A 24,129-nucleotide genomic window follows, 5' to 3' on the forward strand; every position below is an offset into this window, starting at 1 on the left:
TGGGAAACCTGTAGGGGACAATGCTGATGAGACTTTTAATGTCAGCACAAGATCCTTACTGCATTCACCTTTAAGATTGTCCTGTTTATGTCCTGCTTTTGCTGCCTGGTTGTTTGGAAGTTATTTGGAAGCATGCTTAAATTTTGATTATATTTGCTCCCCCAAAGTACTCAAAAAATATATTTCAAGAGTGTAGGTTCCTATTCAAAGACATGATGTTGTTTATTTTGATAGCCTCTACACTACAGAAAATCACTGTTATTTGTATGTTTCTTTTTTTCCTTTTTTTGAAAATATATTCTTTTGTCATCATGTAGGCATTTAGGTTTATGTCAGCCAACCTGCACACCCACAGACTCTCTCTCTTTATATACTTACACTCTCTTGAGTGTAACATGAGCTTTCAGAAAAGCGTGCAAATGTGTACATAGAACATTTATTTTAATGAAATGAGCATTGCCAGTATTTAAGTGTGTAGACACAGAAAGCAAATTTCTGTATGCCATCCTTCCCTCCTCATTTATCCTTGGGTTGTTCAAAGAGCTTTGCTGGCAACTCATAACCTTTCTGCACACTTCTAACAGGCACATTAAAAGGTGGCCATCTCTCCTTTATGTGCTGCTCTCTAGTCTGTCCTTGTATATTTTCCCTTCCTCTTACCTCACCTCCTTGTCCTTGTAATACTTGTGCATGTACATGGTGTATGTTGCAGGAGTGAGCATGTTTTCCACAAGCAGTGTTCCCACCTTGAGGTCAATTTTCTTTGTCTACAGCCTAAGACACCTCTGCAGTGTCTCTGTTTACAGCTTAGTGTGTGCCTTTCTGGATGAAGTCTGCAGTGCATGTTCTGACCGGATAACTTGTCCACATCACAGCTTGGCACGCATACATGCTGTGGTTCGTCCCTGTCCACTTCAGGAAAATGTATTTGGTAAAGGATGTAATGTACTGCTAAGCCTTTTGCTCCTTCTGTGAAACCTAGAGGGTATTCTTTAGATCTTCCTGAAAAGTACTGGCGACAGAGCTATTGCTTCAAGGACGCTAGAGTAAAAACACTAAACTCCTTATGGAGAAATACCCTTGTTTAAAACTAACGAAACTAACACATTGCATCAGTATGTTAGCGGTGGTCACAGCTGGTATTCTGTGCACACCTGTAGACTAAGTGTAATTCATTATGGATTATGGTCACATTTATTTACTGCTCTAAATCATTGCCTCAGGGTGCATGGAGCTAGTGTGGTCCTGACATTGTCACCCGTTTCTATGTGCATTCTCATGCATCCACACAATGCAGGCAAATTCGTCATATTCCTAGATACTACCCGTTAGGTTCATAGGACAATCGGCGCTTTTTCTTTTGCATGCTTCTTTGAGGGCGGGTATAGGCTGGTTGCGTGGAGCTTCGGTTCCTGGAAGACGTCACAACGTCGCTTACGTGAGGGTGTGATTGAGGAATTCCAGTAAGATGGCTGCGAAAGGAGGGTGATCTTGATTCCAGAAAAAATGTTAGTCACGCTTTAGATGAACCAGAGGAAAAGGAGGCACAAGGAGACCCTCGCATGGGCTGTAGTTTGTGTTGTTTTCCCCGTCAATCACTGCCGAAGACTATACAGGGAATTTGATTGCAGTGTGTTGTGGAAATCCCTATACCCGCCGCCTGAATAACGTTACCGCAAATCTGCCAGGTGAGTGACCAGCTACCAAGCTAACTGACAACATCATTGTACTCTAGTTAGCGGCTAGCTGACTATTCGCATGGGATTTGAATAGGGAAAATATCTGGCAATGGGTTTTAGCTAACTGGCTTTAAAGTGTATGATCGTAGCTGTATATTGTTTTTAAGACCAGAACTGCTAGAGAATGTGAGGATTTTCTGTGTCTGTAAAATAATAGCTGCTGTCTATAAATATCTGAATCATTAATCCTAGCTCAATGGGTTGTTAAGCTTGCCAGCTAGTTCCGTTTAAAGAGCTATTTAGGGTGTAGCTGGGTAATTAGTAAGTGAACACCAAACGTGACAGTAAAATTTTGTTGGTGAGGTAACAGGCAATGCTGTTCATCCATCTTTTCATGTGGTAGTGCTGTTTAGGCACATAGATGTGGACATTTTATTTAACGTTAACGTTCACTGGCAACATAACTAATAAGACACCCACAGCAGACTCATATATGGATTTTATTGCATTTTTAGTTTTAAGATTCTTTCTGCCTAGAGTAGCAATGTACGCCAATCTCCGCCGTTATCTCGTGTTGCTGTTCAGATAGATAATTGCGTAAGGGCAAGGGATGGAGTGACCTTAACGACTGTAAAGTGGCAAAATTGCTAACGTTAAGTCACCATGTAACATGCAACGTTCCTTACCATGTATACAAATGTGATAACGTTATATTATACCCGTCCAAATTCGCACGCCGGCTGAATCATTCATCGTTTGAATTTTAAAATGCAATTTCTGGTGCATTTTGATCACATAAACTCAAATATAAATGGCAATTTTGCCCTCTGCGATTACCCTTGGGTATCTGCTTACATTAATATACAGCAGTCGACTTGACTGTCACATCAGTTGTAATCGTTCCCTCTTGGTGATACGGACTACCCTTGTCCCATTTTGTTTTGTTAACAGGTTATTACGTTTGATTTAAAATCTTTTGTTGTTTTTTTTCCCCTAATCTAATCAAGGCGTCACATTTTAAGCCCTGCCAGAGCGTTTCTGGAGAGCTGGTTCATCCATGTTAATTAGGTTACGTTACTATAAAGCGGCAGTACCTGGGCAAATGAAGGACACAGTCACATTAAAATAGTAAGTACGCCGAACACAAACTACCCTGGCTATTAACCGTGCAAACACTGATCTCACCGAAACTACAATCTGTCATATTTGAGGGCATTCGCTTTCCAGGCGTTAATCAGATGGGGACCTCTTTTGTAGGCTAATAATATTGAAGTTTAGAGTGAATTATTCCAATACCGGAATACATGTGGTATGGGTGTAAACTATGAACCCGAAGCTTACCAGAGACGTGCATGTGTCGATATTTATTCTATGTGACAGAGTGTCATGGTAACGGAGATATTTACTTGTTTGTAGGTCAAGCATAGCTCAAAGATGCCCCCACCCCATCCCCACATTTCTCAGTGTGTGACACTAAGAAGTCATGCGTTCCTCTGTAGATTGTCTCTAATCGGTTTGGTTCACTGCTATATACAATCAGGACTCAGGACCTCGCTCCATCAAGCTGACTCCCACCCTCAAGCTGAGTGGACTGCATTTTGGACAGTGTGTGGACAATGGACAGTGTTTACACTCCATATCATATTTAATACTACATATTTAGAACTGGAACACTATCAGGACTATTATGACAACAGGTACCCCCCCCCCCCCCCCACTAGCAAGCACGCAGCTATTCTGAATTGCAGTTAAGCATTACTTATTGATGCTTTTGACGGTTAAGAATGTGACCTGCTGACAAAAGCTTTGAGTTGTTTAAGTTTACCTGCTGTATGTGTTGACAATGGTTTCCCACTTTCCTGTCTGATTGTAACTGACTGAGTCGCACATTGTCACCTTGCTCCTCTGCAGGGTGGCTTTTGCTATAGGAGTGACCCACAGTACCTTTGGTGGCTGAGTTATGTCACCTTTTTTTAAAAGTTGAATCTTTCCTTTGCATTCTGGTGTGATTTACCTTTCTCTAGAGAGGCACATATCACTGTAAAGGAATACACTTATTCTGGGAATTCATTTTCTTGCCTTTTTCCGATCCACCAGAACTTATTTGCGGTAAAATATATCACGAGTCTCATATGTATGCATGACTGTAGTATTATTACCCAAAACACGTTTTGCTTCAGGTGACTTGGCAAAAGTCAGTAGAAATAAAGGCGGTTTTACTAATCTCATAATGCTGTGGTCCAGCAAATTCCTCATAATAACCTGTGTGAGGTGTTGCACATTCCTCAAAATGGCATGCTTGTCGTGCTGCAAACCCTACATAATTACCTGTATGAAGTACTGCATGTTCCTCATAATTACCAGTGTCAAGCGTTACATACTCTACTTAATTACCTGTGTGAAGGTAATGTATGTTAGGCAGTGTAGCATAGTGGTTAAGGAGCAGGACTCGTAACCGAAAGGTTGCTGGTTCAATCCCCGCTGGGACACTGCTGCTGTACCCTTGGGCAAGGTACTTAACCCACAGTTGCATCAGTAAATATCCAGCTGTATAAATGGATAACATTGTAAAGAACTGTATAAAAGCATCTGCCAAATGAATAAATGTAAATGTAAATGTAAAAGATGAACAGCAAATCAAATAAAAGGACTCGATACACTGCTAAAATAATCATTCCCAGTTCAATACTTCTTATTCCTGCATGAATCAGGAAAATGCAGTATGCAGCTCTCAACTCACAGGGCAAGTCTATCACTGTCTGCTGAGCTGTGCTAGTCAGTCAAAACGTTCAGCAGGGTATATACTGAATATCATATTGAGGAGTCTCAAGGACAGTCTGAAGAGTCAGTTCATCTGTGTGACCAACAGCTTTGGGGAGTAAGACCCATGAAGAAGCCTGGTCGTGGATGATCGGCAGCACTGTCCCTCAGCTGGAAAAAAACACCGACATGGAACTTTAAGTGAGACCCTGCAGAGGTATTCTGGTAAGAACTGTGTGAGTTTTTCTTTCCCATTTTTGTGTTGTGTTTTCAACAGACACATAATTACCCATGCCGTAAAATTACACACTGTCGTATAAATAGAGCTCCACAGCTCTCATTGGTACTTTTGGCTGTGCAGCCCCTCTGAACTAAAGATACACAGAAAGAAATGGGAGCTGTGACCCTGATCTGCCCCCAGCATTTGCAAACATAGCAAACCTTGAGACTAGGGAAATAGTCACGATGAAGTAATACACAAGCTTAGGCAGAAAGAAAGGAAGGAAAGGTTAAAACTCACTGCTACTTAGAGCTAGGCCTAGGGCCTTCCCCCCTGTTAAAAAGAGGCTGTGTCTAGGATTGCTGTTTCTAGGATTCCTCAGTTGAATATTTAGTGAAAAGGTGCTGTGCTCACGTAATTGTGACCTGAAGAGGAACGCTCCCCTTCCTGGCTCAGATCAGCCAGTCAGCACAGAGCTTAGTAAATGAGGTGATTTCATAGTAATGAGTGTCTTGGTTCACCAAACAGCAGTCGTGTCAGGCGTCATCCTTGCTCTGGTTTCTTTTAAGGTAAGTCTATGAAAGGTCAATTGTGTCATGAGCTTGCAAGTCTCGAACTTGTATAATAGGTCCTAGCACTGAAAGACAGGGATAAGCCTTTATCCTTACATACCCCCTCCACCTCTTGCTGTGATGGCATGTCGATGCCCTTAAGTTGCAAACACTGTGAGGATGTAGGGTACATTTCGAGGAGATATAGGGTACATTGCGAGGAGATATAGGGTACTGTGTGTGGAGATATAGGGTATGCTGTGCGGAAATATACGCTACACCATGAGGAGGTATATGGTAAACAATGAGGAGATATGGGCCACACTGTGAGAAGATGTATTGTACACTGTGGCAATATGGAACACTGAGAGGAGATATGCTCTTCGGTAAAGATTGCTGTGTTATGCAAAATGCGTTGCTCATCCTCAGATCTTTCCCGTAGTGTTTTCAGTGAGTACCACATTTAGCTGGGGGGAGTCCACCTGGAGCTCCCACGCACAGCCTAACACAGCCAGTTGTAATCACAGCTCATGACTGGAGTGCCTGGCTCAAGGGTCAAGCTCGGTGCAAATGAGCAGTAGACTCTGAGCGCCCCCAGCTCTGTGTTTGTACCATCCACAGCTCTGTTTGCTGTCTCCAGTTCACTTTCTCAGCACACCAGGATCTGTGGTGAAAACAGTGTCCGTGGTTGTAAATACATGCGTACCACTACTGATGACTTACTGAAGACCCATTAGAGAGAGCAGGGTGTTTACCTCTGCCAGAGTTTGATTCCCTCCAAAGACTCTAGTCCTGTGGTTTTATCCAGCCTGTATTTGTGGAGATGTGAGGCTTGAAGCTCTGAGCGCAGAGGCAATGAGGCACTGTGCTCTGTACTGGCCCCCTGTTGAAGAACTGAGCTGAACCAGGGTGGGGCAGGCACACTCTCTGGGAAGGAAGAGGTCGTGAGACTTGACAGCGCGGGTTCCTACAGGAAGTTTTGGGAATGGCCTGGGTCAGGGGGACATTCTTGCCTGGGCCTTGTTTTCACATTCCGCAACCATTCCGTAGTCCTGCCAGTCTCCTCTGGTCACTCCCAGTGACGTTTTTTCCCCCCTGAGTCATTATGAGTTTCTTATTGGCCGTGTGTATTTGCTTCTAAATTTGTGAATACCTTGTCTGTAAAAGACAAAACTGTGATTGAAGTGGAAGTGCTTAGTTGGTATTTTGTGAATTAATAAATCAAAATATGCACAGAAACTCTGTAAACTCGGGATTCACTAAATAACAGGCTAGTGAAAAGTGAAAAACTGCTGAAAATGATTTGTGTAAGAACATTATGCCATCATGCCTCATGTCCTTTCCAGTGTTGACAGTGAAAGTCCAGGACCTGCAGGCCCCTGTGGAAATGAGAATCAGCACTATCTCTGCAAACCCTGGTGATCACAGCCCGCTGTTCAGTGCAGCGCATCTCTCCCTCCAGCTCTGTGTTCATGCTTTACTTATCCTCTTGGCATACCGGAGCATCTGCAGAGAGACTTGCGTGGAACCAATTTGTTAGAATAAGTAGGGCAGCGCTATGTTGCGAAAGAAACACTTGAAGGCCATATTCGTTGCTTGGAATATTGTGTGGGAGGGGATTTCTAAGTATGGCCGCACCCTTTTTTTGTATTATGTATATTTATTTGGGATGTTGTCGATGAGGCATCAGTGAGTCCTTTGTTGCTGAGGTCCTGCCAAGGTTTTTTTGTGGGTGTGTTAGCATGGTCAGTGAAATGAGGATTTGAGGATTTGGTTTTTGAGGAGAAGCTCATGCCTTGTGACTGCATTTCTCACAGCTTGGTAGGAATTGCGGTTCCTCTCTTTCCGCCCTCTCTCAGAACGGGGAGCTCTGTGTCACCCGAAGGCAGGAGAAAACCTGAGTGAGGAGCTGATGAATTAGCGCTGAGCTTTAATTTCTTACCTCAGTTCCTTCTGTGGATCAAATCTTTAATTAGGGAAGAGAAAAACAGGAGTTTTCAGCTCTAATCTGTTTGGATTCAACACTTTCAGATTGGTGCTTAAAGATTTGTTCTCCCTGCTGAAATGTGGTATTTAGTCCTGATACGTTTCAGTTCAGTTTATTTCACAGTTTAGTCTCACAAAGAAAACAGACGGGGTACAGAATGAACTTTCAAAATGGTTTACTGTAACTCAGACTAAACTTACATACATTGCCGCCATGGCCTTAAACAAACTAACCTTGGCCTGGGGGTGCTCAGTAAATAACACATAGAACAATTATACCGTAATGGCATTAAAAGTTGCGTTATACAAAAACATTAACATTTAGGCTCCCGTCTATTTGAAATCTCTACATAAATGCCACTGAAGAAGAAAAAACTGGTGCCATGGGAATCCAGGATATTCAAGCCTCGCGTGCATTGACCTCACTCCTGGAGTGAAGAGCACCAGCATGCACTGTGTGGGCTAGCCTCCTTAGCTCACGTTCCCCTTGCATTCTCTCACATTCCTCTGCATTCCGCCACATTCCCGTCCATCACATTCTGTCTGTCTGTGTATGTCTGCTGCCTGCTGCGTCTCGAACACTTTAGCGCTTCAGCTGCCTGTTGTTCGAATGCGTTTAGGTGTTGAGGTTGTCCCTGGAAACTGGTGCTCAGGTACTCTGGACAGAACAAATACGTGGGCAGCGCTGCTCGATTGCGTGAATGTTATGCTAATTGTAGAGGCCGGGGGAATAAAGATGGGATTTGTTTGGCCTGTCCGTTTAAATGAACATTCACCGTTAAAAGTGTGTGCCAACAATGCAGTACAATTGACAATACAAGACCGGTAACAAGAGGAAGTGCCTCTGCGCCCTTTTAACAAGTTAGCGCCTCGGGATCATTTTAAAAGGAGCGGGCTGATTTGATTGTCTTGATCTGAAGCCTGAAACCATGAAGGGGGGAAAAAAAAACATTCTTTAAATTGTTTGAGCATGGCGTCAGCTGCTGTATTCAAAAGAAGCATTGTGTGGAAATATTTGAATAAAACAGAAGAAATGGTACTGGAATGCAGGATTTGCATACCGCAAAAACACTAGCTTGTGGTGACAGCACGGTTCGAGCCTGTAAATGAATATTCATGCCAGTGAATCGGGGAAGGCGAGTGTGCCACCACCGCTGATGTTGCTGTGCTTGTCAAAAATGAAAAATGTCTGGGGAGTGGTCTACATTACGGGTAAGTGGTTCACACACACTACCAGTCACATTTGAAATATATGGTTGGACAAGCAATTTAATACAGCGCATCGTTCATGAAATCACTGAGACAGGTGGCTAACGTGCTAACGACACTCAAATGTACAGTGTAGAGTTTTGCTAAATGCTTCCAGTGTCATATTCTTGGATTGAAGTGTAAACTGAACCTCATGACTGACAATACAGTTCCCATGTGCTATCCATTTGATCATACTGCGTTTACCCAGGCAGATATGTTTTGATTACATAGTATCGAATGTAACAGGATATGGAGTACACTGCAGTAATCTGATTCTCGGTGTATCGCTTTTGGTCGAGTGATGCCTATCTCCACAGTACATTTATTTACATTTATTTACAGTAATGGGGGAGATGATAGCAGGGACTCTGAATGTCTTGCTGCCGTGTGCGTATCACAGGATTGTGGTTATATATTGTATTTGTGGGTGTGTGTGTGATGCTCATACGCAGCACACACCTGTTACAGGGCTTGTGAGAGACTTGGTAAACGTTTCACACTGTCTCTCCCCGAGGACTTCAGGACTACAGAGTAGCTTTCAGGAGTAAAGTGGATCTCACAGGCACCCGCTGTCATCGACGTTTTAGAAAGAGAGCACAATGCTATCCTCTGTAACAGGTTTATAACAAAATAGATCTCCTTTTAATCTTCTTCCTCTAGGTCATCCAGTAATGGACAGTCTTTCTCCAGTCAAATGCATTATGTAAGGCATGGAGGTGAATAGATGCAGACATTGAAATTTAACCCACCTCTAAAAGAAAAAAAACCCATTTCTGTCAACTCCGAATGGGGGGATGAAACTGGGAAAATGCCACTAAACAAAAACAGACACTTATCTGGAATATATATTTTAAAGTGATTGTTGTTTTCAATAATAAGTTGGAATTGGATAGAATTTACTGTTATCAGTGCTTTTTTATTGCATGCATAAGCTTGTGGAGAAAGATGGGGCACCACCACCCTGCTGATTTTCTCTGTCCTTATCTCATTACCTTCCACAAGCCCCATAGCTGCATGAACTTTTTCATCTCCCTGTCTTTTTCTAAGTTTAAGGCTTGGCTTATGGCTTTACGTACGGTGAAATTTGAAAATTCTGTCAGTATTATTTGTGCCAACCATATTTGCTGTAAAGTGAATAATAGACATTCTGACATTAATTGGCCAAAGTGATTGGTGGACTCAGTGGAGCTTAATGGTGGAAAGGAAACATTTTTCATAAATCTTTTTTGTTCTTCATAGTTATGTGTAACAGCCCTGGAGGTTGAGATTTTTTGCAGCTGCTCTAGGATCACATTTTGAGGGAGAGGTGAGGGTGAAGGAAAGTTTAAGTGCTTTTTGCACCGTCCCATGTGAACAGCAGCTCCCATTTCCTGATAACCTAATTAGCTCACAGCTGATGGAGTGTGCCAATGTTCTGCTATCCAAAATAACAGCGAAGAGAATGTATCTGTTGAACGTGACACTTGTGAGTTGAGGTAAAACTGTGCGATGATTTAAAATGAGAGTGACGTAGAGAGTTTGGAAAAATAAAACACCCCAGGCAGTCTTCACAGAAAAGGGGAAGCTATAGCAGCAGTGTCTTCTGGGCTGTGTACAGACATCTGTTATTGAGCAGCAAGTTGCTGGAGAGGAATGATGATGTATCTCAGACAGGCGGTGATCAGGGACCCTCTAACATGGGAGAAGACAACAGAAGTCACTTTAGTTTTGATTGGAAAGCTGCACCGGCAGGAATCCATCCACCATTACCAGTTTTGTGGGGTGTGACTCACGTTGTAACTTAGAGATTGATCCCTAAACAGAATAAAGAAGGCATGCGAAACTCAAGTTATGTCTTGTGTTTTTTGTAGCTTGCCTGAAGTGTATCGACCCACCCAGCAACAAAACCATTATATATGAAGATGTCTGCCCGTTTCTGTATGATGGTATGATAGTGGCCAGGCTTGGGTGAGCTGTTTGAGTAATGGCGGGTGTACCTGTTGGCTGCTTCGCAGTGCTGTGGACCCTGTGGCTGGGCATGGAGGCCTGCGGACTGCAGACTGGATGACACGGTCCCCTGGGAGAGCTGAGGAGTGTCTGGCCGGGACACGGACGCCTAGCTGAGCTGACAGCCGCAGACAGAGAGAGAGAGAGAGGGCAAAAGAGAGTGCGCAGGGGCCCCTCCCACCAGAGAAGCACCTTTTCCCCGTCAACAGCCAGTCGGACTCTTTCTTGGTTTCTTCTACTGCGCCCCCCCCTCCCCTCCCCTCCCCTTCTTTCCTCACCTACCCCCCCTTCCCCCCGCCCCTGCCCCTCCTACCCCGCCCTATCTCCTCATCCTTTCCTCTCCGTCCATGTGCCGAAGCCCCTCTCTCCTCTCTCCCCTCTGACCGTCCGACCCCTGACCTTTGACCATTTTAGCGGACAGAATGAGCTGGTTGAGCCGGCTGACCCCGCGGGGCCCTGGGGGCCGGTCCAGCCGAAACGCTCCCCCCTCCAGCCCCGTGACCGCGGACCCGGAGACCTGCCTCATGGTCTTCGAGAACCACTGGAGACAGGTGAGACAGGAGGTCCTCACAACCTCCTCCACTCCTTCCCTCATTTATGCATATACACTGGTGCACACCTGAACACACACACACGCGCACACACACACACACACTTTGAAACTCAGAATTTGGATAGTTTGGCCGTCTAGTGTCTGACTCTCCCCAAATGGATTTAATGGCTCATTCTTTACACGCTTAGTCTTGTGACCATTCCAAGTTACTTTGCTGATTGATGACTGGGTTAATCTTCATGAGCCATTACATGTGGAAATTTCAGGATGACTTTCCACTGCGTGCTGCAGTGAGCTGTTGGTTTGATCCAGGCGAAGAATGAAGTTATTAAATACTAATTAAAGGCTACGGCTGTAACCCCTGTTCCATTCATTCCTTCCTTGGTCTCTAATAGTTTGATCTTTCCCCTCTCTCCCTCCTGTTCCCTCTGTCACTTCCTGCTCTTCCTGTTCCATTCCCTCTCTCCCTCCTGCTGTGTTCTGTTCCCTCTCTCTTTCTCTCTTCCTCTCTCCTTCCTACTCCCCCTCTTCTTCCTGCTCCCTCTCTCTCTCTCTTTCCTGTTACATTCCCTCTCTCCCTCTTCTCCCTCCTATTCTATTCTTTTCTCTCCATTCCTCTTTCTCTCTCCTTCCCACTCTCTCTATTTCTCTCCCTCTCCTTCCTGTTCCCGTTCCCGCTCTCTCCCTCCCCCAGGTGTCTTGGGTGCTGGATCAGCGGGATTCCGGGCCGGGCGTCGGGGACGACCTCGCCGCCGTGCGGAACCACACAGACCAGATGATGTGCCTGCTGGCGGAGGAGCCGCCGGTGGCGGCGGGCGGCGGCAGCGACGTGGGGGACGGCCCCGCCGCGGGCCCCATCCTGGAGCTGGTGGCGGCGGAGAACATCCTGGACCGGCTGGTGCAGTGGCACCTGCGGCGTGGCCTGGACCCCGACAGCCAGGGGGCGCTGCTCAAGCTCTTCGAGATGCTGATCGGCCGCTCCCAGCAGCCCCTGCTCCAGCACGCGGCCCTGCTGCAGCCGCTGCTGTGCCTGCTGGGGGCCTGCGCAGACCCGCAGCTGGGCTGCCCGCCGGCCGTGGAGGACAGCCTGGTGCTGCTGCTCAACCAGGTGTGCGTGTCGCTGGCCCGCCAGCCCGCCGTCCTGGAGCTGCTGTTCCAGACCGGCCCCGCCCAGCAGGGCCCCACCAACATGCTCATCTTCTCCCTGCTGGTGCCCTTCATCCACCGCGACGGCGCCATCGGCCAGCAGGCCCGCGACGCCCTGCTCCTCGTCATGGCCACCTCCGCCAGCAACCAGGCGGTGGCCGGCTACATTGCGGAGAACTCTTACTTCTGTCCGGTGAGTGACTGAGGACAAGACTGGATATAAAACTGTAAAGAACAAAGTCCTTTTCTGCAGTAGAAAAAGTAAGTTTGCTTCCATTTGGTTTCAGGTATAGCTAAAACCCTATACTATATAATTGTACGTACATATACTTGCGTTTGCGACTGGATATAAAACTGTAAAGTCCTTTTCTGCAGACTGGTGTAGACTGGACCAGGGTGAAAAGTAGGTTTGCTTCCATCTCATTTGAGACAATTGATTTAAAAAAATAACATGAAAAGGTGCAGCTAAAACACTAAAACCCTGACTGTATATTAGTTGTACTTATTTATGCTAGACCTGGTCACTGGCCCTGTTGTTATCATTACCTTCCAGAAGCTTACACTGTGCTCTGCAAAATTCTCTATTGCAGGCCTCTGCAAGATTAGTAGAGAGGTTAGAACAGAAAAGCCCTGATTGAAAATCACAGGTCATCGGAAATCATCTTGTAGTCAGCGGGACCCTAAAGTAGCTGAGCTCACCAACTAGTCAGAGTAAACTAGTTTGAGCACTGGTAAGTGTAGGTTTCTGAACCGCTCTGTTGTCCTTTAAAGGAGTGAAGCAGCAGGCCTGTAAGGGGAATTAATGCTGCTCCATCTTCTGATATATCTGCTCTTGCTTGTGTGCTGACCTGCTTCAGCATTGCTACAGTTGTGGTTGGTGTGCACAGACCGCGGTTCCTTTTTAAATAGGGCAGCAGTGAATAGTCACGGCCGTCGCTGCGGTTTCGGCTGAGTGACGGTCGCACGGCTGAGCATAAAGCGGCCTTCAGGAGAGCGCGCGGGTCGCTTCTTGTCGATTGTGTGTGTGTGTGTGTGTGTGTGTTTTTTTTTCCCTGCAGAATGTGGAAGCGAGAGGAACATCGCTGTGCCGTGACCGAGCCCTCGCAGCGAGCTCGCTCACTGGCTCTTTTATGCGGCGTTTTGACGGACTGAAGGGCCCTTTGTGTTTGCATGCTGAGCGTCAGCGGAGAGCGGGCCCGGCTCCGCTCGGCTGCACGTCTGCGTGTGCTGCGTTCCTCCTCTCCGATCTCACCCCCCCCCGTCTCGGGAACATCTCCCCCGCTGCTGATCCCATTATTGATGTGCTAGCGTCTGACCTACTTAGCGGTGACTGGTTGGGGGGGGTAGAGGTGCCGGGATGCTTCTGTTGGATCCGCAGTGTCTCCTGCTTGTTCTTGTGGTTCCGTTACCTCTTGGATCCCCTTTTTTGTCCTGTCTTGCATCTTGTTCTGCGTCTGTGTGGAAACCATGGTGACGCTTGTTCACATTTCAGCCCTTTCTGGCTGAGCCTGGACAGTCCCAGAATCACTACTCTCCTGCACTCTTCTAAAGTAACGACACTGTGAAAAGTGTCTCTTGCTGTTTCTCCTGCTGTTTCTCGTGGTTCTGTTGCCTTCGTGAGCCCCTTTTTTGTCCCATCCTGCACCTTGTTCTGCATCTGTGTGAAAACCACACAGACACTCATTTCACATTTCACCCCTTTCCAACTGAGACTGGGCAGTCCCGGAATCATTACTCTCCCGCTCTCCTCTGAAGTAATGACACTGTGAAAAGGCTCTGCTGACATCTGCTGAAGGAGCGGCAGACCCTGAACTACGCCCGACCTGGCCGCTGTTTGAGATGTGCAGGCAAATGCTTTAGGTTGCTGATTAGTTCCTGCTCTAGAGGAACATGTGGTCCCCCCCCCCCCCACGATGCTTGTGTTTTGCGCAAATCTCTACTGACATATTCATTTCGCTCCAGAGTCTGAGTCACTTCTACCCCAGTGAGGCCCTCTAGCTGTTTTTTGTTCTCGAAAATGTGGAAGGGTGTGGTGTCTTTTCCAAGGGTGTGCTTCAGACCAAACCAGTGCGTTGCGTAACCTACGCCACCAAGCTGGAGTTAAGCAGGCCTGCGTTAAAAACTCGCTTTCCAAACACAGAGTTCACCCTGTCTACTCTGACGCTCGGAGTCGAAATAACTGATAAAGACACCCTTCTGCCATCTCATATAAAGTAACTGCGGGTAAGAGTTTGTGGCCCCCTGGTCCCCCTTTCTCTGTCTGTGCTTGTGTGTTGCGCCTCCCTGCACTTTCCGTGAACTCTGTTCTTGGATCGGACGCAGTCTAAACAAACAGACACAGACACGCAGAGCTGCGGCACAGGTGGCTGGTCAGGACACCCGGGCTCTTTTTCTTTCCCTGTGCCAGCTCAGGGCTTGTATCAGTTTGTGTATGACTGCGTACGGGAAACGCTGTAACGGATTATTCCGGAACAGGAGTGTTTTGTCATTTTGGTGGTTGTCTGTAGACAGTTCACATGCTTGGAAGAATTGGAAGAATTGTAGAGATTGGAAGAATCAGTGAGTTACTGTATGTCAGGCAGATTAAGAGCGCAGGTAAAGAGGCAGACTCAGGACCACCTCCTCAGTCCCAGCCCTGCTTATGTTTGACCTCTGACCCCCGCAGGTGCTGGCCACAGGCTTGAGCGCACTGTACTCGTCCCTGCCGCGGAAGATCGAAGTACGCGGGGACGACTGGCACGCCCTGCGGCGGGAGGACTGGATGGGCGTGTCCTCGCTGGTGCTCTTCATGAACTCCCTGGAGTTCTGCAACGCCGTCATCCAGGTGTCCCACCCCCTGGTCCGCCGCCAGCTGGTCGATTACGTCCACAACGGCTTCCTGGTGCCAGTGATGGGCCCTGCCCTGCATAAGGTAACCCGCTGTCACCAGGACCTTAAATCTGCACACCTACCTCTCACTGTCTGAAACAACCTGTCGCATATGCCACATGCTGTTGTATTGAATATTTTATTTCGTAAGATGCACGTTTATCGCAAAAGTGACACGTATCAGAAGGACATTACGGTACATTATATTACATTCATTTAGCAGATGCTGTTATTCAGAGTGACTTCCAGCACAGAAGAACAGATGTGTGTACATTCAAGTTGAATGCGCAGCAGTGTCAGACCAGGCTAACAACACTCCCAGACCAGTGAGTGTGAGATTAACGCTATGCAGGCGCTACCCCAAGTTAACTTATGCAACCTGACTAGACAAGGGAAGTATACCACCATATGTAAGTTGCTAGATCACAGGACCCAAAACGCATCACAATCCTACCTCTTTCACTTCCTGTTCTCCTTTTGCCTGGCCCTTACCCCTCTCTCTCTTTCTGTTCCTCTGTTGTCCTTGCTTGTGTACTCCTGCCCCCCCCCCCCCCCCCCATGTCTCTCAGTCCTCCGTAGAGGAGATGATCGCCAGCACAGCCTACCTGGACCTGTTCCTGCGCAGCGTCACGGAAACCGCCCTGCTCAAAACGTTCCTGCGCTTCGTCCTGCTCCATCGCCACGACAACGCCACCATCCTGGACACCCTGCTCACGCGCATCAGCAGCAACTCGCGGGTGAGCGGAGGGGGGTGGGGGGTGCTGCAGCAGTGAGGAGGGATTAGTCAGTTGCCTCATCATCAGGTTGAGGCGTTGCAGCTGTGCACTTGAGCTCCATACTTAAGCACTAATCATGACTGTAGAAGAGCCTCTCTTAGTTGGCTATTCAATTTGTAAGCTGTTGTCTCAGCGGATGAGGACGTTCATTGCTCTGTAAAAAAGTTGCGAAAGACAATATTTACATTAACTGATAATTCTGGCTAATCAAAATTTCCGTGACTAATTTAAAATAAAAGTTTCCACTTGAGTTGTGGAACATATTGCTTTCTCCTCTAAATATTTGCCTCTAGCTTCACTAAAGCACGGTTAATAGCCCTTTTGTTTCATTTTAAGCACTGCTTAAAATGCTGTGCAAACAGCAAGCGTGGCATAACAAGTAGTTTACTCTGATGCGTTATATGCATGTGACATGTATAGCATCCCGTGGCTGTTTGATTTATTCTGTGACAGGAGAAAATGCAACGTTGGCCGTCAAGGGGCCGGCAGCAATATTTCATGGCGGATAAGCTGGCAGATCTAATTTGGTGAATCTGTGCATGATGTCTGATCTGAGAAGATTGGACTTTTTTGTAACCCCTAGCTCTGTGCAGGAGCTGACGTTGCCTGACCACTAAAGACAGAACTTCTGTCTTCACTTCAGTGAATTTCACTGAGGCCTACAGGGCTTGAGTGTTTGCATGTGACTGCGTTGTGTGGAATTGGGTAACGCGGTGAAGCGCATTACGTACGGCGTTATATCTGAAATGTAGCTTTGATGTCGCTCTGCACTAGCGTGCTGATGCTATCGTAATTTTGCACGGTCTTTACCGTGTGTTCCCTTTTGACTGACTCGTACTGTACGCCCTCACAGCTGTGCATGGTCTCCCTCAGCCTGTTCCGGACTCTGCTGTCCCTCAACTGCGAAGACCTCATGCTGCAGCTCGTCCTCAGGTAGGCGTGTCACCCGTGTCCGTGGGGTCTCCAGGAAAAACGCAGCCAGAGTTACGCATTTGGTAGTTTACGTGGCTGTATATTGTGTTGCATAGCCACTAGCTTCATATGAGTGAGGTTTGCAGTACTCTTCCATTGTTTATCCCAAAGCTAGAGAGAAGGGATCTGCATATTAATTAATGTTGAATTACCATAAGCGCAAAATGAACCGGGAGCATGACTGAACTGTGCCTGTGCTTTATGTATAACAATAATGCAGCAGTGATACACTCACGCATGTTTCATAGAAACACGCATGAAAAACTGAGTTCATTTTCCATGGCTTATGGCTTGACCGTAGTGAGAAGTGCTCAGAGAAGCACGAGAGATGGCAGATTCTTGTACATAAAACCTTGAAGGTGCCCAGAAGGAGGAAGTTAGAATTCATTAATAAATATTTCATTATTTATCATTATTTATCATTTCATTATTTATCATTTCAAATATTTCAAACATTTCAATGCAAGTATTTCATGTGTGTGTATTATTGCAAGTATGTGTCTGTCGAAATCACATGAAATGGAAATTATTTATGGAAAAAAAATGGAAAAGTGGTGGCCTTAAGTGTGTTCTGTCCTGCGTCAGAAATTGAACCTCGGTCTGTTCTAAGCACAATGTGTTCTAAGCGCAGCGTGTTCTAAGCACAGTGTTCTAAGCGCAGAGTGCCTCTCCTGGTCCACAGGTATCTGCTCCCTTGCACTCACGTGATGCTGAGCCAGAGACGTGCTGTCAGGGAGACGGACTTGTACGCCAAGTCAGCCGACAAGTTCCTCTCCCTCATCCCGGAGTGCTGCCGCCTCGACACGGCGCCCTCTGCTGACCGGGAGGACGACCCTGCACCTTGGGGTAAAGGTGAGGGACTGGGCCAAAGGAATTGTGATTGATTGGTGCTTTGATGTTGCTGTAAGACAGCGTTAGAAAGTTAGGAGCTGGGGGATACTACCGAGGATAATCCCTTTTTCATCCTCTCTGTGTTGCTCTGCAGTCCCAGGGAGTCCCAGTGCAGAGTCCCCCGTGCACCCCAAACCCAGCACCCCGTCCCGTCTGGCGCTCTTCATCCGGCAGCAGGGCAGCGGAGGCGGAGTGACGCCCGCGTCTGGCCCTGAGACGACCCCGGGGTCACCGCGGGGCGGCCCCGCCACCCCTCTCTCCCCGGACAGCCCCGTGCACCAGGCTGCCGAGGGGCAGGACTCGGGGGAGTCGGGGTATTTGGAATACCTGCGGGACGCGCGCAAGGGGATAGAGCTCTGCGCCTGGGGCTGCAGGGATTGGTCCGCCCCGTACGATGGGGAAAACCCCTCCCCGAACTCTGCCCCCCTCCCCCCTCCTCCCCCTCCTGCCAACCCTAGTTTCCAGCCGGGTGGCACTAATCACTCATCCTCGGCCTCTGGCCCGGCGAGCGCAGACTCCGGCCAGCAGAGGGCAGCGGTGGTGGCGGCGGCGCGCTCAGAGTGGAGCAGCTCCGACAGAGACAGCGGCGAGTGGGACATCACCATTAGCAAGAACTGCATCAGCCTCACCCCTCGGACCAAGAAGCGCAGCCTGCAGGCGGAAGCGCCCCTCAAACACGCGCCCCTGCCCTCCGCCTACCCTCTCCCTCCCTCCTCCTGCTCAGCGTCCCAGCAGCCCCTCCCCCCTGCTGGCCCCCAAATCCAGCAGGCCCTGTGCAACGGGACGGTGCAAGGGGATGTGTTCCAGGACGGGCAGGATGGAGGGATGGAGGTGAAGAAGGTGAAGAGGGACCCGGACGAAGGCGGCTCAACGGCCGACGTGGAGCAGAATGGAGGGGCTAGCGTCTGCCCCCCGGAATCGTGTAACCCTTTAAGGGGTGCGCAGGGGCACGGGGGCGCCAGGGGCGGACAGCAGCAGGGTGTACCTCAGGGGTGTCACAGCCAGCCAGCTCTGCTGCCGCCGCAAGCACCGCCGTCAGCAGCGAGCCCGGCGCCCGTCTCCGCCCCCAGCCTCCCAGAGCAGGCCGTAAGCCGGGGGCTGGAGTCGGTGGAGAGCCTGATCGAGGAGCTCCTGGAGCGGGCACCAGCAGCACCGGGGCCCGGGGACTCGGGCGGCCAGGGCATCAGCATCGAGGCCTTCCACCAGGAGCTGCGCGAGCTGGAGGAGCATGTGAGGGAGAGGAGGGCCGCGGCCTGCCTCCCGGAGGAAGGCCCCCGGGACGCTCCCGCCGCCTCCGCCGCCGGTGAGGAGGACCCCCCGCCCTCCCCCCTGGACTCTGAGACCAAACCGGAGAGCTCCGCCCCAGAAGTGTTCAGCCCCGCCCGCCCCCTGGGACAGCCCCTCAGTCAGCCCTACACAGGTGAGGGGAGAGGCTGCAGTCTTGTTTGTATCATTGTGACTATGGTGCAGTCAGATAAACAGAATGTATTACTATGCTGTGATACCGTACAAGCAAGTGCAACACATAATGAAAATCCAAGATGTGTGTCTACATAGCAAGCTAGTCAGTTACATTACATTATGTTATTGCCATTTAGTGGGCACTCTAATCCAGAGCGACTTACATAGGTTACAGTTTTTACGTGTTATACATTTATACAGCTAGATATTTACTGAGGTAATTCTGGGTTAAGTGACTTTCCCAAAGGTACAACAACCACTAACCTTTCATTTACAAGGCCTGCTCTTTACCACTATGCCACTCTGCTGCCCAAAAAAGTCAATCCCACTGACCAACACATATACAACGTTAAGAATCTGAATATTCTGTCACGTTCAGCTGATGTCACAACACGCAAGTTATTAGTGTAATAGCTAGTAAATTATTGTGTTGTGGGACAACATTAGAACATTAGTTAGCTGAGAGCTCTGTTTGAATTTCTTGTGTTAAAAAAAAAAACTAGTGTTTTGTCTTAAAACCTCATGTTTAATGGAGGCATATCACCAAAGGCTAAGGGGGACAGCTGTCTTGAATTGGCCTTGGCCATTACTGACTGGTGCGTTACTCTGATGTCTTAGTGACCCCTACTGACAGTGACAGTCGCTGTGATATCGCTGATGGGAGGCTGTGTAAAGCCTCCGTGCTTGTGCTTGGTCTCTGCATCGGTACCTGTGTGTCCCCCTCCGCAGGTCCCTTTGTGGCGGTTCTGTTTGCCAAGCTGGAGTGCATGCTCCAGAACTCTCTGTACGTCAACATCCTGCTGACCGGCATCCTGGCACAGCTGGCCTGCTACCCCCAGCCCCTGCTCCGCTCCTTCCTGCTCAACACCAACATGGTCTTTCAGCCCAGCGTCAAGTCGCTCATCCAGGTGTGGGCCTCAGTCTCGCTTGCCAGCCTCTCTCTGCTCCTCTCTCTCTGGCCTCTGTCTGCTCTCCTCTCACTCCATTTTCTCTCTCCTCTCAGTCCATCTCCTCTTTCCCTCTTTACCTGTCTCCTCTCTCTCTCTCTCTCTCTCTCTCCTTTGTTCCATCTATCCTCTCTCTAACTCCTTTCCGTCCCTCTCCTCTGTCCTTTCTCTCTCTTTCTTCTTTCCTCTTTCTCCCATCCTTTCTCTGTCTGCTGTCATCTCATTCCCTCTCCCCTCTCCTCTCTCTGTCACTCTTCTCTTTCCTCTCTCTCTGCTGTCCTCTTTCTCTCCCCCTCTCCTCTTTCCTTTTTTCTCTCTTTTCTCCCCCCTCTCCTCTCTCCTTATTCTTGTCCTCACTGCTTTTTTACATTTCTGTCTTGTCTCTAATTTTCCTCTCGTCCTCCTCCTTATACTTCATTGCTTTGATCTCTCCTGACCTGCTGGCACTACGGGGTTACAGTGTTGAAGGGTCTGTTTCAGGTTACAGGAGCAGTGGCCCGTGCCATTATTTTTACAGCTCCCACGCACATACCAGTTATGTCTGCATTAGTTCAATGGTAGGATTGAAATTTAGTGTTTTTTTTATTGGTTGAACTGGAACAAAGACTGAGCTCATATGGGTTTCTGTGGGTCAGGGGATGCCTGGAATAATAGGGAAATGAAGGATGTAGGATTCTAGTCATGGAAAAGTATAAAATTCCACTCAGTTGTTGATGTTTTTAGTCCACACCTCAAAGCAGTGCATTATCACAAATTTGATTTATTAAAAGGCTGTTGTAATAGTTATGTAGCCTCAGGCAATGGCTGCCCTGTGGTGCTTTTTGATAAGAAATACCCACACATCATATGGAAAATTAAATGAAATGGCTTCAGCTTTAAAATGTGCAGCTGCAGTCTACAATCATGAATTTAATCATTTGAAAGTAAATCATGACTTTAATCTTTGATTTGATTTTGATTTTTTTATATTGTTTGGCATTATTATTTTATGCACTATTACAAACTTGCTAATATAGAACTTCTTGTCTGTATCTCTCTGACTTTCTTATCCTCAGTGATTGAGACACTCCAGTCTTTCTTTCTAAATCTCTCTCTCTCTTATTCTCAGGTTCTGGGATCAGTAATTGAGATACTCCAAACTTCCTGTCTGAATCTCTCTCTCTCTTATCCTCAGGTTCTGGGATCAGTGAAGAACCGGATTGAGGCCTTTGCTGCCACCCAGGAGGACTTCTCGGTCATGCTGAGGAAGGCCCGGCGGTACCTTGTGGCCCGGGGAAAGCTGGAATGGGGCGACTCCATGGCCATGGGCGTGCCGAACCTGCGGCGCTCTGACTCATTGGGTGAGGCTTGGCGGAAGACAGGGGATATATGAAGAGAGGGATTTAGGAAAGTCAGTCATGGACAGTTTCCCCACCTATCCCATTCGGCTTGTGAAACAGCCACCAGCGCTCAAGAGTTAACTGAGTGGCAAGAAGTAACTGTAAACCATTTATGGCTTCTAGAGACTGCAGTAATACAGATTTCTGTATGTGTGTGTGTGTTTGTGAGAGTGACAGTGTGTCGGGAGTATTGAGGAATCTGTAAAAAGCGCACTGTGTTTTCTGAAATTGCCTTCATATGCTGGTCATCCCTGTGGCTTAATAGATTGTCCTCAGCTGGATGGTACAGGTCTCTTGACTGTGATTACAGGTTTATTTATTTATTTATTTTACGTTAAAATGAAAGCAGAATTCTTGTTTTCTGCTCGAAAGAGACACCTATGCGTGTGCGTATGTGTGTGCGTATGTGTGTGCTTATGTGTGTGTGTGTGTGTGTGTGTGTGTGTGTGTATGTGTATGTGTGCACATGTGTGTATTTATATGTGTATGTGTGCGTGTGTGCATGTGTGTCTGTGTGTGTGTGTATGTATGTGTGTGCATTAGTATGCATGTGTGACGCATGTGTGTGAGTGACATGAGTGTGTGTGTGCACTTGTGCGTGTACTAGAGGAGGAGAGTTTGACTGGCTGTAAAGTTAAATTCTTCAGAGTGTGTGTTTTACGGATGAAGAGATTGTCTTGGTTAATCTGCCTTTAGTGGATTATGGCAGCCCGTTGAGTTCACATCCATCTGTGCGATAGTTTGTTGAAGTGATTTCTTGATGTAGTCAGTTGATCTTTCTTTAGACGCCTCCCTCATCCGTCTCTTTGACATTGACATTTAGTCAGTCGCTGATTCATTAATCTGTTAACATACATAGTTCTTTGGTTGAATCATGTTCACAGTCTTTTTGATGGCTATTTTTTCCCAGCTGATTTGATCATTTGTTTTCTGCTCATAAAGTGACTCTCTTTTGATTCTTGTTCACTTATAAAACACAATAAGCTGTGGTAGCTGCAGTGCCACGTGGTATTAACTGGTTGGTTACGTTCAGAGGTTGTGAGAGGCTTTTTTTTCCTCATTTGGCTCTGTAGATTCTGTTTGCTATGATTGTATTGTTTTTTTGGTTTCCTAATGCTTTAGACTCCAGCAAGTAGCCACAGTTAGCTGGATGTACCAGGGGACAATATTCTTATATGAAGCCCCATTTTTAAATTTCTTCCTCAGTCTTTATTCTTTTCTCACCCCATAAAATAAGATGTATTTGAACTTAATGATTCCAGAGCTGCTGAACCACTGCTGATGTTTATCCAAATAATACAGTACAGTACAGGGAAGGGGAAAAACCTTTGCATATGTGTAAATGAATGTAATGTGAATGTAATATAATGTGTAGTACATCTTGTAGCTTTGAATAGCTGCACATTTGTACTGCTAAACCAATTCACGGGCTTAATGCTTTTAAGGATAGTGCCTGATCAGGGATAGAAACCTGTACCCCTCTGGTATTAGGTCCACTTCTCTATTTCTTCACTCCACTGCTATTGATGACTTACATGACTTCTTGCTTGTGTTGTACTCTGCCTCACTCTGCCACTTTGGATAAAAATGTGTGTATGAATAAATGTAAATGCTGTGTAGTGTTACTGTATGATAAGTGTAAAGCACATGACAGTGACATTAGAGTGTGTGTCACCAGCTGGTTGTGACGTCCTGTCCTGTTTGTGTCTACAGTGAAGAGCCGGAAGACGTCTCTGGGGGACCTGCTTCTCCGGCACGCCCACAGCCCCACGCGGGCGCGGCAGGCAGCGCAGCTGGCCCTGGCCCACGTGCGGGACGGGGGGCACTCCCTGCACAGCGCCCTGTTCCGGGGTGCCGGTGGGGGGGCGGCGGCGGCGGGGGCGGGCTCCGGGCTCGAGAGGCAGGCCGAGGCCCTGCGCGTGAAGAACGCCGTCTACAGCGCCGTCGTCTTCACCGAGTTCCTCAAGGAGCTGGCCGCCCTGGCGCAGGAGCACGCCGTCGCCATGCCCTTCCCCCGCAGCCAGGGGGCGGAAGAGTGACCCGCGCGCACCTGCCAAGATGCCTCCCAGTCAGCAGGGGGCAGCGCAGGAGCGGGGGGTTAAGTGATGACTCAATGCTCTTTGAAGTCTTTTTAAACACATTTGTAAGTGGCTTTTAGGGGTTATTATACAGCTTTTGAAAATAATGCATATCATGTATATAATATTTATGTCAATGTGTGCGTTATATGTATATACACACAGAAGCTCGGTAGATGGCCCAGTTTGAGACAGAAGCTTGTGTATACCACACCATTGTGCTAAAAGGATTGTGAGCTTTTAAAACTACATGTTAGAACTACTCAGGGCAGTACTGTGTACTGGCTTAGATGTATACGCACACATAACACTTATCGATGTTTCTAGAGCCCATTGCCAGGAATTCCTCTCAGCTGTCTTCTCATAAATTGGGGGGAACCTAGGAATGATTTGAATAGAAGCTAGGTGGAAATAGTAATTCTCACCCTCTCCCCCCAGCCTTTCCCCACAGTTAAATCCACAGTGACATCACTTATCACCATACTGAACAGACAGGCTCCTGAATGAATCAGCCAATCGGTGCTTAACATCTCAGAAGGACACCTTTTTATAAGAAACAGCCTCAGGTGTGGGGAGGCTATAGAGAGGAAGCCAGGGAGAGGTGTCACTGCTCACAGCCTGCTCT

At 47.6% G+C, this 24,129-nt stretch overlaps 1 protein-coding gene and 1 long non-coding RNA gene across 2 annotated transcripts; both read left to right on the forward strand.

Moving 5' to 3' along the window:
• The first annotated feature begins 1,460 nt into the window (after positions 1-1,460).
• LOC118785329 lies at positions 1,461-10,678 on the forward strand. Its single transcript, XR_005005281.1, has 3 exons — positions 1,461-1,688; positions 4,549-4,664; positions 10,442-10,678. It is a non-coding gene; the product is annotated as an uncharacterized LOC118785329 (long non-coding RNA).
• Positions 10,679-10,831: 153 nt separating this feature from the next.
• fam160a2 (family with sequence similarity 160 member A2) lies at positions 10,832-23,465 on the forward strand. The gene is made up of 10 exons (XM_036540664.1): positions 10,832-10,984; positions 11,681-12,325; positions 14,798-15,043; positions 15,570-15,737; positions 16,630-16,709; positions 17,431-17,600; positions 17,734-19,059; positions 19,830-20,008; positions 21,222-21,387; positions 23,140-23,465. The coding sequence occupies exons 1-10, from the start codon at positions 10,856-10,858 to the stop codon at positions 23,463-23,465; spliced, it is 3,435 nt and encodes a 1,144-aa protein (XP_036396557.1). The 5' UTR covers positions 10,832-10,855.
• The last annotated feature ends 664 nt before the right edge of the window (positions 23,466-24,129 follow it).

This window comes from Megalops cyprinoides, chromosome 11 (assembly GCF_013368585.1).
Source record: "Megalops cyprinoides isolate fMegCyp1 chromosome 11, fMegCyp1.pri, whole genome shotgun sequence".
Taxonomy (NCBI): Eukaryota; Metazoa; Chordata; class Actinopteri; order Elopiformes; family Megalopidae; genus Megalops; species Megalops cyprinoides.

Coding starts and splice junctions, on each gene's coding strand:
- fam160a2 (XM_036540664.1), top strand. CDS start 10,856: ATGAGCTGGTTGAGCCGGCTGACCCCGCGGGGCCCTGGGGGCCGGTCC. Junction 15,044..15,569: donor TGGGCCCTGCCCTGCATAAG/GTAACCCGCTGT, acceptor CATGTCTCTCAG/TCCTCCGTAGAGGAGATGAT. Junction 20,009..21,221: donor GCGTCAAGTCGCTCATCCAG/GTGTGGGCCTCA, acceptor TCTTATCCTCAG/GTTCTGGGATCAGTGAAGAA.